Source organism: Rhinoderma darwinii, chromosome 8, assembly GCF_050947455.1.
Source record: "Rhinoderma darwinii isolate aRhiDar2 chromosome 8, aRhiDar2.hap1, whole genome shotgun sequence".
In the NCBI taxonomy this organism is placed as follows: domain Eukaryota; kingdom Metazoa; phylum Chordata; class Amphibia; order Anura; family Rhinodermatidae; genus Rhinoderma; species Rhinoderma darwinii.
This window is the reverse complement of record NC_134694.1, coordinates 31286345-31305572: the sequence shown is the minus strand read 5'-3', so window position 1 is coordinate 31305572 and position 19228 is coordinate 31286345. Positions and strand designations below refer to the sequence as shown.

At 44.0% G+C, this 19228-nt stretch overlaps 1 protein-coding gene across 1 annotated transcript; it reads left to right on the top strand.

The window, feature by feature from the left end:
* Positions 1–48: 48 nt before the first annotated feature.
* Positions 49–18962, top strand: MPP1 (MAGUK p55 scaffold protein 1). Its single transcript, XM_075835556.1, has 13 exons — positions 49–250; positions 326–550; positions 6141–6266; positions 9313–9391; positions 10081–10166; positions 10393–10461; positions 11165–11355; positions 11683–11786; positions 11872–11952; positions 12611–12691; positions 13451–13653; positions 14241–14312; positions 17950–18962. The coding sequence occupies exons 2-13, from the start codon at positions 437–439 to the stop codon at positions 18124–18126; spliced, it is 1383 nt and encodes a 460-aa protein (XP_075691671.1). The 5' UTR covers positions 49–250; positions 326–436; the 3' UTR covers positions 18127–18962.
* Positions 18963–19228: the final 266 nt, after the last annotated feature.

Below are 19228 nucleotides of genomic sequence, written 5' to 3'. Positions count from 1 at the left end.
TTCTACCAAGGACTCTGTTGTCACATGACCCTTTCCAAGAACGATCATGTGACCTAGGCTAAACCATTCCGAATACCGGAGGGAGAGTAGCTATTATTCTGTATTCTGAATGCAAGCGTTGTCAGATTGTAACAACCTGAGGGGGTCGCCTGATTGTGTGGTGTGATATGCAGGTTTCTATGGGCGGGTGTGCAGAAACAAGCAATGTCTGTCGGTTCACACAGACCATTCAGCCTCGGGACACCCCGAGGTAAACATTGTGCGGGTCTTGCAGATTTATTATCGCTATTGCCCCTTCTCTCCTGAGTCAGCCTATTCTGTGCAGATAAATAGGTTAGAGTGCAGTGAGGAAGAGGGGCCGGGAAGTAACGCCCGAGAGCAAGATACAAAGGCGCAAAGGTTTCACAAGAAGCGCAAGGAGAGGGAGAAGATCAACATGACGCTGAAGTTCGAACGTTCAGAAATCAGCCGGTGTGACAGCTCGAGTATGAGGTCCGCACTGTCCGATCTCTACCTCGAGACCCTTCTACAAAACCGGGCTGCGACCCAGGTAAGGGAAGAGCTGCGATGCTCTGCCGCTCATCTGTGCGATGCTCTGCCGCTTATCTGTGCGATGCTCTGCAGAGTGATCTTTGCCCTGCCTTATCTCTGGATTAAAAATAACGATTCAGGGGGTTTAAAGGGCACATTTTGTGTGAGGGTGGCATTTTAATTTACAGGTCACTCATCTGGGGGTGATTAACCCTTGATTGGTGGTTGAGATGCTTTTACATATAACGATTTTGCTTTCAGCCCAACCAAGAATGGCAGATCATAGACAATAGATGTGTGTAAATGGACTGGGTGAGGAGCTCGGTGGGGTTGGCTCTCATCCTAGCAAAACATCTTTAGCTGGCCATAGACTAAAGCCGTAATTCAGCGGGATCCACCTTTAAGCACTCTAAGGCTAAGTTCACATGTCGCAGATTTTGTTGGAGGATCTGAAGCACATCCTACCCATTTACATTGCGAACCGTAAAATCTACAATTAAAGTTCTCCACGTGGGAACTCCCACTAATGTGTCTAGAAAATTGAGGATCGGACATGTTGGATTTCAAGGGTTCTGATCCTTTGTTCTGCCAGGAGATAAGCTGCTGTCACAAGTGTCAGGCGGCAGCTTGTTTCCCTCTCCCCTTAGCCAGACGGGCACATTTATGGGGAACTATACTAGTCGTCTAAACAATCATTTGGACGCCAGCTATCTTATGCGTCTGGACGGCTTTATAGATTCCTTCCCCCAACTGATATTTTAAATAATTGCGATCAGGGCTCCTACCTGAATAGGGGCATACACTAATAGAAAGCTCCCTCCATATCAACTGCTTTTCCATTGTAAAATAATTTGTGTTCATCCCTCAGGACCCATCAATGTCCGTTTTATTGTTAAAAAATAACGGTGGATTTCTGAAAGCCCTTGTATTTTCCTGATAAAATTCTTTCTTATTCGTTACATTGCAGGACACAGATCGTGGGTATATGCTGTTGCCACCAGGAGGCTTGACGTGAAGAAATATATATATATATATAGTGACTACAGGATAAACTCTGCCCACAGACACTGAGTTGTTCAGTCTTAGCTCAGTGTCCGTAGGAGGCAGAGTCTCTATTATTATTATTATTATTATTATTATTATTATATATATATATATATTTTTTTTTCTTTAATCAAGCAAGAAGATGGGACACAGGTCTAACACCTGTGTTCTCTCCTTGGTGCGCGCACTGTGTCATATTTCCGTTTAACCGATGTCCAACCTGCCTGTGAAGACAAGTGGCACCAGAGCGTCAACTAGTCGGTCACCCACCAGCACCTCTAGGGGTATGTTCATACGGAGGAAATTTTGTCGCGGATTCCACCGCCAAATTCTGCCTCATCTTTTCAATATGAGTCGGAGGTCTCTTTTTCACGCTATCTGATTTTTCTTTAGCTAGCGGGGAAAAAACAGTCCCCCCCCTCCCCCCCCTCCCCCCTCCTCTCCCAGGCCACTGCTTGTTTGTAGTATAGATCTTCAGTCGTATGTAGTTTGGGGCTCGTTTGCTAATTTTGCCTGTCATCATTTATATCGACATGGTCGGCACCATTTTCAGCTCCGCTGTCCAAGCAGGGGGACGGACCCATCTTCCTTCCAATCGCACTCCAGTGTGATCTTTTGCTATCCCCTCATGGGGACTCCGTCGTCTTCTCTGATTGGCTGGTCTCATCACATGACATACAAGTGGCCAATTACGGCGCTCCAAAGGCGGAGCATATGTGTCCTTTTACCCTCTGCAGTGCTCTCCTCCATTTGGGCGGACGTTGTTGGGGACATAGAACCTCCTGACCAGTGCTGCTGCATTTTTGCCTCAAGAGGGACATCAAGCACTCCGAAAACCGGGTAGAACCAGCCCTTAGCCTCTTTCTATTTCCCCTTCAGGTGCCTTCTCCTCCGTCACTGAGCTCCCTCCCTGTAGGAGTGTGTGCTTATCCTAGCAGAACTAGGTGAAGGCAGCCATTACTCCCTAAATTGGAGTATCTATTGCTATGCAGTCCTGAGTGGTTCTATTGGTTTCTTCACTCACTAGTACATTGTGTGGTTTAGTAACCCCCTCTACTGCCATGTCTGACCCTGAGGGAGAACCCTCACACTAGACCACCTTCACAATTTATTATGCCTGTTCCAAGTGCAATACTAAATATCCTTGTGGTGAGTTTACTTCAGAGTTTCACAACCTTTTCAAACTCAAGGCACCCTGGAAAAAAAAAAATTTCCTCAGCGCAACCGAGACATCAAGCGCTCCGTCCAGGAGCGGAGACCCCGGCCACGGGGATTTCGCTCCTTCAGGGAGCTACTGTGGCACTATCTACAGAACCACTGGTCTACTTTTTTATGTAATGGATACCGACCTGGCCAAACACCTGCGGCCCCTGCCTCCCCCAGTATTGCTCACACTGGCATTGTGGATTTTGAATGAGTCCATTCCTTTTTCAGAACGGTTGATAACCTAGCAAACATCACTCAGTCTTTGGTGGGATGTCTACCTGCTTTCCCCTGGACTCCTGTTCTGCCCATCCTCATTTGAACTCTCCGTCCATGTCTTCCTCAGACCCCACAAGCGAACCAGGTCCATACGCCCGCCTTTGCTTTCACTGTCCTTTTCTGTTTCACCTCCCTCGCCAGAGGTGAGGTCCGGTGCTTCCTCTCCTCCCAGAGAAGTTTTATCTGAGGGCAAACTGTCCGATTTCGACTCTGCTTTAGCTGGTAAGGATTCTACCCACCTATGTGGAGGTACTTATTAGAGCTGTCAGTGACACCATTCAGATCACTTATTCTGCATCTTCCCCTTCAACTGACTTAATTTCCTTTATTCAGTTTCAACCTTCCCTAGCGGTCTTTCCAGACCGTTTGGAACTTGAAGGGGTTATCTTTAAGGAATGGAAACACCCGGACAAGAAGTTTTCTCACTCTAGCCATATGGATGTTTTCTACTTTTTTCAAGTAGGGAATTCTTTCAAATGGGTTAGGTCTCCGGTGGTGGATCCTCCTGTTTGTAGTTTAGCCAAGGCTACTACTTTGCCTATGACACGGACTCCACTTTCTTCAAAGATCCTCTGGATCACCGTGCGGACTCAGTCATGGCCTGCTCTTGAGCCCTCTGCAGGAGGACCTGGTAAATCTGTCTCACCTTACCTCTAAAGCATCCAATATGTGGGTGAGGCCGCCCTTGCCGCTGTCAGTCTCTAGTGGCTCGGGCCTCGGCCGTTGCTATCTGCAGGACTATCTGGCTTAAAACTTGGTCTTCCAATACAGCTTCTAAACGGTCCCTGACTGCCCTTACTTTTGCAGGTTCCTGTCTCTATGGTCCTAGACCACCACTTTGTGGTACCATTTTATCATTACCAATTCCATTCGACCTGGCCACTCTCCCGAGAGTCTTTACAAAGGTTCTCCATTGTGATGGCACTATTTTAAATCGGGGTTGTTGGTCACCCCATAACTGGATGACCTCCTGATTAAGTTCCCCTCCAGGGAGGACAATGAGATGTCTCTTCAGATTACTCTAGACATTGAGTCAATTAGGTTAGATTGTCAACTGCCCCAACTATTGCCTGTCTCCGTCCCAGCAGATTGTGTTCTCAGGGTTGCCTTTGACACTTGATCTGCGAAGGTTTTCCTTTCTCCAGAGCGTCTATCGATCCTTCAATACAGGATTTTTTCCTTGCAGACAGCCGTTTCGACTTCACTCCAACTCTGCACTGGGTTTCTCGGGACCATGGTGGCCTCAATCGAGACCATTTCCTTTGCGCAGTTCCACTAGTGCCCTCTTTAACGGGCGCTCCTCTGCCTGTGAAACCGATCCTTGGATTCTCGGGATCTGAAGTTCATCTTTCTCACAGTCCGTCGCTCTATTCAGTGGTGAATTACCTCCCCGGGGTCGTTCTTTCCTACCACTGAACTAACTGACCCTCTCCACGGATTCCTGTCTCAAGAGATGGGATGGCGCTTTTTGGAAGCTTATGGCACCGGGGCTGTGGTCTCCACAGGAATTCTTCCTTCCCATCAACCTTCTGGAATTGAGAGCCATTTTCCTGTGTCAGGACACCAGGGTCCGGGTTCAAATGGACAATGCCACGGCCGTGGCTTATCTAATTAATCAGGGTGGCACTCACAGCGTGACATAGCTGGCCGAGGCCGTGACGATTCTGGCCTGGGTGGAAGCTCACGATCTAGCTCTGACAGCACTACACATTCCCGGGGTCGACATTTAGGTCACAGACTTTCTCCGTCACAAAAAGGTGGATCCCGGGGAGTAATCGCTACACCAGGAGATATTCAACAAATCTGTCAGTCACGTGGACCTGTTAGCCTCCAGGTTCAATCGCCAGGTCCCCTGCTTCATCTCTTGAGCACAAGATCTGGAGGCCTGCACCGTAGTCTGACTTCAGTCTCCTGTATGTCTTTCCTCCTCCGACAGCTCAAAGCAGAACGGATTCTGCTGACACATCCCTAGGTCGCAAGGTCAGCCATCTTGTGTCCGACCTGTGTCCCATCTTCTTGCTTGATTTAAAAAAAAAAAAGTAAATATCACTGGAGAGACTCTGCTGCATCAGCAGAAGTGTCTGTCTCCCACGACACTAAACGAAGACTGAAGAGCTCGGTGTCTGGGCAGGGTATACCCTGTAGGAGGAGCCACTCCTTTTTTTTTTTTTTTTTTTTTTTTTAGTGTCAAGCCTCCTAGTGGCAACAGCATGTACCAACAGTCAATGAACTGGATGAGAGAAGGATTTTACGGTAAGTACTCAAAAAATCCTGTGTTTAAATATTCATCCGGTTCAATATGCTTCAATGAACGTGGCGTAATGTCGCATTACCATGACAGTAACCTTCAAAGGACCGTGCTATGATTTGCTGTCATAGTTGTATGACATTACTGCCCAGTGGACAGCAGCGAGTGAAGCAGCGGGTCACAGCATTTGAAGTATGTTTTGAAGAATTTTACTTTCTTACATTCAGCACAGTAAGGCTATGTTCACACGGAGTATTTTGGGGGACGAATATCTGCCTCAAAATTCCGTTTGGAACTTTGAGGCAGATATTCCTCTCCCTGCACGCCGATTTTCGCGGCAATTATCGCGCCGTTTTTCGCCCGCGGCCATTGAGCGCCGCGGGCATAAAACAGCGAGAAATACGCTTTCTCCTGCCTCCCATTGAAGTCAATGGGAGGTCGGAGGCGGAAGCGCCCGAAGATAGGGCATGTCGCTTCTTTTTCCCGCGAGGCAGTTTTACTGCTCGCGGGAAAAAGACGCCGACGCCTCCCATTGAAATCAATGGGAGGCGTTCTCGGGCCGTTTCTGCCGAGTTTTGCGACGCGGTTTCCGCGTCAAAAAACTCGGCAAAATACCCCGTGTGAACATAGCCTAAAGGGGTTTTCCGACATACACCCTATTAATGATCTTAAATTCGTTCAGCTCCTTAACCATGTCCACAACCAACTTTAGTATGTAAATGGTCATTTCAGACAATTGGACTCATCGGGAAATGGTCTTATTATGGCTAACTTTAATGACCATTAATGGTGGGAAAATGACTTAATTTTTTTATATATTTTTTTTTTTAAATAGGGATTTGCCTCTCCACCTAATGTTTTAACAGAAGAATTTTACACCAATGGATCTGCAGCCGGATGTCCCGAGGAAAAGAAAAAGGTTCGACAAGTGCAATTTGAAAGAGAGACCGAGGAGCCTATGGTGAGTGGGGCACACTAAGAAATGGAAAGGAAACCTGAAAATGGAGAAGTAAAATATAAAAGCTATATAGTTATATATTCTAGTCTCTCTAGGGCCCTGTTCACACGGAGTCTTTTGCAGGCAGAAAAATCTGCCTCAAAATTCCTTCAGGAATTGACCTGCCTGCACGCGGTCTGCCGTGTTTTTCACATTGTGAAAACCACTTTCTATGCCTCCCATTGATGTCAATGGGAGGTCCGAGACGGAAACGCCCGAAGATAGAGCATGTCGCTGCTTTCTCCCACGAGCGGTTTTTGCAACTTTAAACCAGCAGTAGAACATGATTGATTGTATAGTTGAAGGGATCGTCTTATGAAGACAACCACTTCTTAAAGCGAAGCCAGGCCAACATATGCACATACAGTTTTCCACCATCTACTAACCCACCTAAACCTGATGTCTGCATGTCAGTGTGCGGTACAACCATAAATCCCAGTCAGCACACCTGCTGAATTATTTTTGATTTAGATCTTTCCTTAACTCACATTCAATCACTCACACGCTCCTGTCACCTTCACATCAAACACCTCTCCAGAATCCGCCCTTTTCTTACTTTGGAAACCGTCACAACTCTCATTGTCGCTCTCATTCTCTCTCTCGTCATGACTACTGCAACTCATTACTAATCTGTCTTACCCTCACTAAACTCTCCCCTCTCCAATCTATCCTTAATCAGCCAGGCTCATTTTTGTGACCAAGCTCTACACCAATGCCTCTACCCTGTGCCAGTCAATGCACTAGTTGCCCATACCATACAGAATAAAATTGAAACTTCTTACACTCGCCCACAATGCTCTCCACAGTGCTGCACCTCCTTACATCTCTTTACTCTTGTCGGCCTACCTCCCTACCCGTGCAATACATTCTCCCAACGAGCTTAAATTAACGTCCTCCATAATCCGAAGCTCCCACTTCCATCTCCAATGTTTTTCTCGTACTGCACAAGTCCTCTGGAATGCTCTATCCCAAACAATAAGATAAGTTTCCAACGTTCACCGTTTTAAACATGCCTTGAAAACACATCTTTTTTTAGACAGGCCTTTACCATTGCCTAATCTGACTCCTTTCCTTGGCCCCCCTTTTAGTCATCAGAACTGGCTGGTGAGCGGCTTTAGGTGTACTACCCTATGTGAATAAAAGGTCTGGACCATTGTACTGAACAAGCACTTTTTAAACTGTGTCTCCCCTATTTCCTCATAGATTGTAAGCTCTTGTGAGCAGAGTCCTCACTCCTCTTGTTTCAATTGTTAATTAGTTTGGTCACAAAATAAAATAACACGAAAATGGTTGATCAGCACATCCTAGCAAAATGAAAAATGTGCAAGTACACTATGACTGCAGACAATACATGTAAAGAAAACAACATTGCAACAGCACTCTGCAAATGCTAAGACTACCTAATAAACTATATATAAATAAATTAGCATTACTGCTACGTTTACTTACAATAGTGAGGTTCTTCGTGCACATTTTGATCAAATTGTGTAAGCCCACCTGCCATGACAAGGCGACCACTTTTATGTGGGTCCCTAACTTAAAAATACACCTCTGTTCTGTGTCTAAGCCTGCAGAATATACTCGGGTAGGTATGAACCATATTTACTCTAATTAAATGTACCCTTGGGCAGAGTGGTAGGAGCGCACAACCAAAAACTGAGGCAGTCACCACCCCCATATATACAAAATGAAACAAAAAAAAAAAAGGGTTGGTCAGCACATCCTAGCAAAATGAAAAATGTTGCAATGTTTTTTCTTAATTAGTTTTGTCACGATGTGATGTACATGCTGCCTCTAAATTGTAAAGTGCTGCGGAATATGTTGGCGCTATATAAAGATTATTAATAATAAAATATTGTAGATGCAGACTATCATTGCTGAAGTGCATTATATGTTATTCTTTGTATGCTCATAAGATGTAAGTGTGGCATTAGAATGTCAGCTGTTAGAGCAGGGGTCTCAAGCACGCGGGCCGCATGCGGCCCCTGGGGCTGTCATCTGCAGCCCGCGGGACAGAGCCGCTAGTATCGGCTCTGCTCCGAGACTCTGGAATTCCCTGACATCGCTGTCCACATATGAACAGCGATGTCTGGGGCTTCCCCAGAGCCGGAGTCCCGAGCAGAGCGCTGGTGTCGGCTCTGCTTCGGGACTCTGTGGAATTCCCTGACATCGCTGCCCATATATGGGCAGTGTGTCAGGGTCTTCCCCAGAGCGGAGTCTTGGGCAGAGCGCTATTATCGGCTCTGCTCCGGGACTCTGGGGAAGCCTCTGACATCGCTGTCCATACATCGAAAATGATGTCAGGGGCTTCCCCAGAGCAGGAGTCCCAGTGATGTCAGGAGCACAGCTAGAGTCCCAAGAAGAGCCTACTAGCGCTCTGCCTGGGACTCAAGCTCTGGGCAAGCCCCTGACATCACTGGGGCAGCCTCTACAGAGGGCACTGGGGCAGCCTCTACAGAGGGAACTGGGGCAGCCTCTACAGAGGGCACTTTGGCAGCATCTACAAGTGGGTGTGTGGCCTTATCTAGGGGTGTGTTGCATTATCCACAGAGGGCACTGCGGCAGCATCCACAGAGGGCACTGCGGCAGCATCCACAGAGGGCACTGCGGCACAAAGTGGCTGCCCAATCTTGACATGTGTGCTAACTGAGCCGCCGGACTGTATTTAGCGACACTTAAACTGGAAAGCTGGATTGTTGAAATAAGCACGTGGAGAAATATCTAAAATTTTAAACCTAGCGCTATTATTATAGTAATGTAGTATTATTATTCTAGTAATATAGTGTTATAGTAGTTCAAATAACTAATTGATTAACAATAATTTTGTATTGTATCAAATTTGAAAGTAATGCGGCCCGACCACTTCCCATTTTTTCTATATGCGGCCCACTTACCCGGCCGAGTTTGAGACCCCTGTGTTAGAGGATTGTGTTTCATACAGATTATTATATGGCACGCAGCAGTCTAGAATGTTTAAATACATTTTATGTTGAATATTTACCTATTGCAGGGTATCACCCTTAAGCTAAATCCACAGCAGAAGTGCGTTGTTGCACGCATTTTACATGGCGGACTTATCCATAGACAAGGTAATTATTCTACAATCGCTGCCTATTGTTTTCTGTGTGTTCTTTTTTTTGTTAAGTATAAAAAGACATTACTTGGTTTTACTAAAGTCTAGAAGTATTTGCAAATCCTCACACATCTAAAAAGGTTAATCCTTATTTTAGGATAGTTGGCAGAAACCTGTGACTTAACTTTTTTTTTTTAACCTCAGACACTCGACACTCAGTGGTCCTGACAATTAACAAAAAATAGCCCAATAGAGCCATGCTTTTAAATAGAATTCAGTTTTTACGTTGTCCCAACCCCAAAATCTTACCTTGGGTCTTGTTTGTTTTTTTTTCCTTTCTACAGTTTGATACCATCATCAGTTTCTGCTCTTGCCCATGAGTACGTGTCTGGTACCGCAGCTCCGTCAGTCACTTGAATACGCCTGAGCTGCACTACCAGACACGCTGCAGTGACATGGACGATGCTTTGTCAGTTGCTGCAGTGAAAGGCCTGTAGCTTTCTTTCTTTTTTTTTTTCTTTCCCTTTCTGATGTCGGACCCATATCGGTCGCACACTGATGGTCTATGCTAAGGATAGGCGATCACGTTATATCGTGGGACAAACAATTAATTCTCTAGGATATTACTTTGGCATATTTTGTGTGTGAACAACGACATGTTTTGTTTGTGTCATTTTGAAGAATTTTGTTTTTCTTTGACTTCAGGTTCCCTTCATGTTGGTGATGAAATTCTTGAAATCAATGGGACAGGTGTCCAAAACCAAAGTGTGGACCATCTGCAGAGTGTTTTGGTGAGGAACTAAGGAATCGTAGTATTTAGTGAGGTTTCTAGTGGGAAGGATAATATGTGAAATATGTCACGCCTGCTGGACGTTTCAGATTTATCTCTACAGTCAGTAAATGCTCACTTCGTATTGGGCTTTACAATTATAGCACTATTTGTTCATTGCGTTGTTGCCTTTTAACCAGCATAATACCTGTAGAAGAAATATGAATGTTCTCTGCTTCCTACTCTAGAAAGAAAGCAAAGGAACTGTCACTCTGAAGGTGTCACCAACGCAAAGCAACCGCAAGCCGCCACTTCAGGTGAATATATTTTGCCACCTATTAAGGTCACCACATAATGGCGTAAACTTTGGCCGTGGGATACTCGTTGGTGTGTGCAGCAAGCAGAAGCACAAACACTGCACTTGTGAATTGTTCCGGACCAGCAGCGGTTAAAAATGAAAGAGTGGACCAAAAGACTGAACACCAGACCTGTTGTTGTAAATGACTATTGGATGCTATAGCTGAGCTTGGGGTTGTTAGACCGCCTGGGCAAGTTTATCTTCTCTGCTGAGTGTCTGCCTTTATGACTAGTTTTGCATTCCACGTATTATTCCTGGTCATAAACTGTCACATTTCCCCGGGTGCATTTACTTTTATAACCTAAAGAGGTTCACTCGAAAAGATGACTCATTTTATAAGGCAGCCCAGCGATCAGCAGATCACTGCGGGTCCAGCTTCTACAACCCCCAGCTGACAGCTGGTATCGCCAATGGAAGCTGCGTCTGGCAGTTGCTGGGAAAATGTAGTATTACATACCAGTCATTAAAATGATTGCTGACCATATGATGTATGGATGGCAAGTGTCAACCATAGTGAGAGCCACTCTTTGCTCTGGCTGATGGAAAGAGGTCACACGCAGGAGTAGACTTGGTGGTTGTAAGACATATGTCACCAGATCTTGTCATTGTGCACTGTAACGGTATCTGTATGTGTGACCGTAGTTTTCTTATTTTTTTTCTAGATGTTTGTGCGAGCGCTCTTTGATTATGACCCTCTTTCTGACCCACTCATTCCATGCCGAGAGGCAGGCTTTCGCTTCCGCACTGGAGATGTTCTGCAAATCATAAACAAGGATGACTCCAACTGGTGGCAGGGGAAGAAACAAGGTGAAGAAAAAGCTGGTCTTATACCTTCTCCTGAACTGCAAGAGTGGTAAGGCTTGTTCAGAAAGAAGTTTTTGATGCAGTTTTTAAGCTGAGTAGCTTATTAATACATTGATTTACCCATCTTGTTCTGGTCCTGAGTTCTGGACGATATTCTAGCTCAAGGCCTTATTCACAAGTCTGTTGGTTGTTCTACTAAACAGCCATCAATCTTGTCACACACATTTCTAGCGGCTTAGCTGAACTTCTATAATACAGTGCTCTTTACTGGCCTCCGTTCTGAAAGCGCTACATTTTCAAGAATGCAAGTTGTAAAGAGAGTGCAATATTTTGGCAAAAAATATTTCTGAATTCTTTTCACTCTGCATCCTTTTAGGCGTGTAGCAAGCACCAATACAAAGAACCAGATGCCTCAAAGCTGTAGCCCATTCAGCAAAAAGAAAAAATGCAAGGATAAATACTTGGCAAAACATAGCTCTAGTGAGTATACATTGTAATATATGACGTCTGTGATGTGTCCGTGTAATGTGCCCATTGAAGATTTTAAACTTCCTTTCCTTTACAGTTTTTGATCAGCTGGATGTGGTGTCCTATGAAGAGGTTGTGTCTCTTCCTGCGTTCACAAGGAAAACTCTTGTGCTCATTGGTCAGTAATAAATTAAAAACCAATCCCAGCTAAGACACGGGCTATATTCACACAGGGGACTGCTTACAAGGGACTCATAACTTTGGGATAATCATAGAGTGGACCTGTCTCTATACTATGCTCCAGCGTAGTATGATGACCGATCCACTTCACATTACGTCAGATCAATGGATCGGGAGTATTTCCCAACATGTGCCACTGTATATGTAATTCAGTGGCATACATCACCCATTGGCCACACTGTGAAAAAAAAACCATATACTGCGCAGTATAAATTTTTTGCATTGGCTCACAGTATGGGAAAGCGAAGTCTGCTGCGCTTTCCTATACAGTACAAGTGAAGGTATTCTAATGCAAACCACCCCGACAGAGGCCAATGGGACACTCTTTGGCCTCTATTAGGGTTGTGGCTATGTTTGGCGTAAGCACGGAGAGTTTTTGTTGCGCATATCCTGACCGTATTCACATAACGTGATGGGATCAGAGACATCGCAAGGGCAAGTTGTCCTCTACCCGTTGCAGTGCAGGTAAAAATATGACTTTGGGTTGGTGTGGCATGATTCAGCATATATTTTTTTGTCCAAGTCCAGTTACTAGTTTGTAAAATGTTCTATGTAGTACGTCTGTCTTTGTGTAACCTTTTGCTTCTCTTTCACAGGTGTCAGTGGAGTTGGGCGTAGTCACATAAAAAATGTTTTGCTTACCAAATATCCTGAGAGATTCAGCTATCCTTTGCCACGTGAGTGCCAGATACCTTCACATTCAGAACTAACCGCAAATGCAGTGGATTGTAAAAAGTGTGCCCTCTTCTGATGATTATTAAAAGGGCTACTTTTTTTCACAAATACATACCATAATATATGGCCACCGCCTGGGTAATCCATTTATACCACAGCCATACAAAGATTATGCCAACTACAGATATTTCGATATTCCAACACGACGACACTTGCCTCATCACAGGCAACACCTTTCACATCATTCCGGCTCCTAAGGCCCCTGGCAGACAGCTGATTTTGTCAGAGGAAGATTCAGCAGACAGACTAGCAGTGGCTGCTGAAGGGGAAATGTAGTGTTACATGGCTGGCGTCCCTTCATATCTCCGCTCTGGCTCCATGGAAGCTAGTCAGGCTCACACCAGACACGCTCATAAATGTTATCTGGTGAATCCACAGGACGGGACTGGGGAATTTGGTTGGCTTCCAGTTTAAGAGAAAGGGTCTTAAAGGTACGAAAATGCATTTTGACTGCAAAGAGTTGACCCAGCCTAAAGCTTAATGCCATGTTAAACCAAGACACCAAATGCCATGTTGACTTAATGCCATTTTGACCAAGAAACTAATTTGTAGAATTTCACCCCATGTTCATATAGACCCTAGTCCTCATGTAAAGTTGTTGCTGACCAGAATCTATGGAATCTATATACAGTATATAGAATATCTATATCAATGACTAGTAGACATTAATATATGCTTTGTTTTGTGTTTCTCCCTTTAAGACACATCTCGTCCCGCCAAACGTGGAGAAGAAAATGGAGCTTCATATCATTTTGTGTCTGTGGAAGAAATGAGCCAAGGAATTTCCGCAAATCAGTTTTTGGAGTTCGGTAGCTTTAGTGGATATATGTTTGGGACAAAGATCCAGACTATAAAGGATATCCATAATGAAGGAAAGGTGGCCGTACTTGACATAGAGCCACAGGTGAGAATTTGATCTTTATATTATGAGGGACGCTGGGGAGGCTCAGTAGAGCAGTAAAGCTAGTTTCCTGATGTAATTGAGTTAAAGTGGAAGACGTCTGTGATACATGTGAATATAAAGGCCCTTTTTACACTGGGCAATTATGGGGCAGACCAGTGTCCATAGAACGCTCGTTGCCAATAATTGCCCTGTGTAAACAGGGCAGCGATCAGCACAGGCAAACGCTCGTTCATCTGCTGATCGTATGGTTTTAAAAAAGTGAAATCTTATCGTTGTTGGCAGCACATCTCCCTGTGTAAACAGTGAGACGCGCTGCCGACATGATAGCGTATGGGGACAAGCGATTGGAGTAACGACCGCTCGTCCCCATACATAGCTCCGTGTGACCGGAGCAAACGAGCGCCGATCAACGAGCTGTCTCATTGATCGGTGCTTGTTGCATCGGCCAAAATTGGCCAGTGTAAAAGGACATTTTAATTCATGGATATTGTCATTTTGTATTCGTTTTAGTAAAAACCGTATTCAGAAGTAAAGTTTATGGAGAGCAACATAAAATAATCACGTAATGGTAATGTCTTATTTCCTAGACCTTGAAGATGGTTCGTACAGCAGAGCTGGCACCATTTATTGTGTTTATATCACCCACTGATACGGACAAGGTAAAAAAAAATTATTTTATTTTTCTGGGTGGAGCATAAAATATTACTGCAAGCTATACAAACAGGCTGCATAAGACTCTTCACAGCTGCGTTATGTTGTTCCATTCTCCTCAGTCAGAGGAGCAGAACAAGGAATGTCGGACGCAACGGTTCTGTTGCAACACGGACACCACTGACAGCCGACTGGACCCATTGACTTTGATGGGTTCCATTGGCTTTTCGTCAGGATGTTTGTGGTTTTACCGGAAACAATAGCGTAGCATGCTGCGCTATAGTTTCCGGTCATTTCTGCCGGGGTGAATAAACACACCACTTTTTTTTCACCAATTTCCTTGGAGTTCTGCCTCTTCATTAATTTTTTGGGGATTACATTAACAAGGGTTCCTAGCCTCAACCTAGGAGGCCTGCACCCGCTGCTGCCGCTGTGCTGCTTTATTCTTCTTATTATTATGTACGTACGTACGTACGTACGTACGTACGTACGTACGTACGTACACACACACACACCTCCCTCCCCCATATATATTTACACACTTATTTTTTTTAATGTAGGAAATATGTGCTAGCAAGCATATAAAAACTATCCTAGCATCTATCTGTTTGCATATACACTTAGGTGTTTTTTTGCAGCATCTTACGCGCCAAAAAACATTGCAGTGCATACGATGCGTTTTTATTATGCACGCGTTTAAAAAAAAAAAAAAACAGCATCCGGTCAATTCTTGATTTGTAAAACGTGCCAAAAATACACCTAATTCCCATAGTCAATGGGAGTCTTAATTAGGCGCCCAAAAACGCGTCAAAACGCCTGTACTTTAAAAAATGCTTTGCAAAAATCGTTTTTTTTTTTTGTTTTTTTTTTGAGCGCCGTGTGAACAAGGCCTTAAAATGCACTGAAGTATAATGCTTCAAACTGGTGATGTGCGGAGTTATCTAGCAACCTATCTAGAATATTGGATGTATGTCAAATCCACACATGAGCCTGTCCCTCTCAACCACCTGGCTATCAGGTTTTTGTCTATGCCGATTTAAGACAAATTCCCTGTGTTTGCATTAATTCAATTATTTTGTAGATGGGACACTGTTGGAGTTTTATACTCCTTTCTCATCAGTTACATTGCAGAACACAGACAGTGGGAATATGCTGCTGCCACTAGGAGGCTTTGACACTAAGGAATAAAAAAGTGAACCCCTCCTACAGGATATACCCCGCCACAGACACTGAGCTATTCTGCCTTAGCTTAGTGTCCATTGGTGGCAGACACTTCTGCTGATGGCACCAGAGTCTCTACCAAAAATGTTTTGATTTCATTTTATTGATCAAGCAAGAAGATGGGACACAGGTTTGACCCCCTGCGTCAACTTCCTTATGCAATAAATGCCAGCCTCCTGGCCAAATGCCTGCAGCTTCTGCATTCCTGCCACCCACAGTATTGTTCACCCCTGGTATGATGGGTGTGGATCCAAAATGGGCCCATTCCCTTTTCAGAAAGTTTGATAACCCAGCGAACATCACTCAGTCTATCTTGGGTGGAATGTCTACCCACCCTCCCCTGGAGTCCTGTTCTTCCCGTCCTCATCTGGACTCTGTCAATGTCTTCTTCGCGTGGCAGACCCCGAAAGCGAACCAGGTTCACTCGCCTGCCTTTCCTTTCACTGTCCTCTTCTGTTTAACACCCCCCCCCCCCCCCCAAGAGGTGATATCCGGTGCTTCCTCTACCCCTAAAGAGGTGTTTTCTGAGGGTGCACTCTCTGATTCTGACTGATTCAGTTAGTAAGTGTTCTACTCCCCTCTCCACCTCGGTGGAGGTACTTACTACGGCTGTCCGTAACACCTTTCTGCACCTTTCCCTTCAACCGACTCAATTTACTTTAAGCCTCAACGTTCCCAAGTGGTCTCTCCAGCCCATTCGGTACTGGAAGGTATTGTGTTTAAGGAATGTAAACACCGGGACAAGAAGTCTTCTCACTCTAGCCGTCTGGATGCTTTCAATCCTTTTTAAGAAGGGAAATCTACCAAATGGGTCTCCTGCGGTGAATCCTCCCTGGTTTTTAGTTTAGCCAAGTCTACTACTTTGCCTATGACTGACTCTACTTCCTTCAAAGATCTTCTACGTCGCTGTGTGGACTCTTGCTAAAACCACTTTTGAGGCTTCTGGCTATGCCTTTCGTCCGAATTTTGCTTCTGTGTGGGTTAGCAGAGCGATCACTGAATGGGCGTACAACCTCCATCGTGGCCTGCTCTCGGGCCCTCCAGAGGAAGTGGTGAATCTTACGTAGTTATATGGTTAGTACAGAGAAAAAAAAAAAAAGACGTATGTCCATCAAGCTCAATCAAGGGATGGGGGAAGTTATAGAACTTTGTTTTACCCCTATTAATCCAGAGGAAGGTTTTAAAAAAATAAAATATAAATATTACAATTTCCCGAAAGGCATTAACAAAACTTCTTTAAAAATGAAAAATTCTCTCCAGATTCCAAGTGGGAATCCGACTGGATCAACATTCAAGTAAGAATTTTATACATTGACATAGGAGCGGATATTTTTTTCATTCTAGAAAATTATCTAAGCCTTTTTTAAAGCAATCTAACTGTTCCTGCAGTGACAGCTCCTACATGGAACAGGTTTTCACCATATTTTTTGTATGTGCCATTCATATATTTATATAAGTTAATCTCCCCCCTTAGTCGTCTTTTCTCAAGGCTAAATAGGTTTAATTCTTGTAATCTTTCCTCATAACTTAGATTCTCCATGCCCCTTATTAGCTTCGTTGGTCTTCTTTGTATTTTTTCCAATTCCAGGGCATCCTTTCTATGAACTGGAGCCCAGAACTGAACTGCATATTCTAGATGAGGCCGCCCAGGAAGGGTTTGGAGTCCTTGAAGATCACAATTGCTCGCTGGATTTGAATCATTGTTCAAGGCTTATCGGGTTCCAGGAAAGTTTACCCCTTTTCAGGTCTTGGTCCATTCTACCAGAGCGGTTGGGGCTTCCTGGACTGTGTGCCATCAGGCCTCTGCCCTTTAGTTGTGCAAGGCGGCCACGTGGTCTTCTCTGTCAAGTTCTAACAGGTGCACTCCTTTGCTTCTGCATCCGCTTCTCTATGTTGCAAGGTCTTGCAGTCATCTTTGAAATAGATGACTATGTCCTGTGTTCCGTTCTCACCTCTGGGGACTGCTCTAGGACGTCCCACGGTCTGTGTTCCCCCATATAATGAACAAAAAATAAGTTGTTTTTTTTTTTGTTTTTTTTTTAAATACTCACCATGAAATCCTTTTTCTCTTTTAGTTTATTGAGGGACACATCTCCCACCCATTTGTATTTAAGGATCTATTTTGTTCATAGTGGTCAGTTTGGGGGATCCTCCTCTAGTGTTTGACATACCTCTCTTACCTTGTATCTACTTTTCCTACTGCTTGCGGACAGACTGAATAGCTTAATGTCTGTGGGCAGGGTATATCCTGTAGGAGGGGCCAAATTTTTATTTGATAGTGTCAACAGTATATAACCCGTGTCCCCTAATTAACTGGACAATAAAAGGATTTTACGCTGAGTATTTTAACTTGTTTTTTTTTATCATTGACCATTTATTTTTATTTTTTTACATTTTATATATGCATTTTTTTTGTCTTTGCAGTCCGATGCACTCCAAAAGCTTTGTGCAGATTCAGAGGTTGTCCGTGCTCGATATGCACAATACTTCGACCTGACCCTGGTTAACAATGACGTGGAACAAACCGTTCAAGATCTACTAGCGGCTCTTGATGCAGCATGTGCCTCCTCCCAGTGGGTTCCGGTGACCTGGGTATACTGACAAGATTACTATACATTATAAGCCAACATCCACTCCATTATCGGGTATTTACTGCCCAACATACATCAAATTATCGATTTCCTCCTTAGCTAAATTCCAAGCAGCCCTTCAAGATCTATAAAGTAACTCTATTCAGGAAACCATTTTCTGCTATGGTTGCACACGTCTAATAATCAAAATAATCCATCAACAGACTAGACCCGTCCCAGATATGTAAAATGACTTTAGTATTGTCCGTTTTATAACAAAGTCATGCAGAAGTAAAGATCATGTGTTTATTTCTATGCTGGGAAGTTAGGATGGATATTTAAATTCCTATAAAAATGAATGTCTTGGACTGATTGTTGTATTAAACTCCTTCTGTCCTTTTTGCACACAGTAAAAATAGTCTGGTGAATGAGTAGAGTGTGGGTCAGTACTTGTGCTTTCCATGGATACTTCTCATTTGGTGAATATACTCTCAAGAACATAGGTCAGCCTACAAACTTATCATAAATGTCTATAATGTTATCGTGCTTACCTCATAATATCATGAACATATGTTTGCTGGATAGTAGAAGACCATTACCTCCCACGTCGACTCGGTAAAGTTTTGTGAATCACTGTCTGCAATTTTTCCCAAAATGCTAGACCAGGTGGTTTTACAAGTATATGTGTTTTGAAGGTGCCAACAACCTCAACCAGAACCTCCCCAGTAGTTAACTATATTTGTACTGCTATTAAAGATCAGAATCATGTTCATCGATGCAGGAAAAGCATCAATTTAATCTCCTAGGAAGATCTTAAGAGGTTATTGTATTGACTTGGATGTAAACCAATAAAGTATATTGAATAAATCTGTTTCCTTTTTGTTTTGACAATTTCACCTTTCCACGTGAGGTGGCAGGGGTTCTTATTTTATTTTTTTATTCTGAAATGAAGTTTTTTCACTCTATTGAATGGTCTAATTTTAGAAAGATATTTGTGATCACTAATAAACCATCTTTTATTCAAAAGGATTCCACAACAGAGTTTTAAGACTTGGACTCCTCACATTTGTATAGGAGGCAGCGCTAATTTCTCCTGTCAAAATGACAGATGCCTCGGCTGAACCCGACAGACC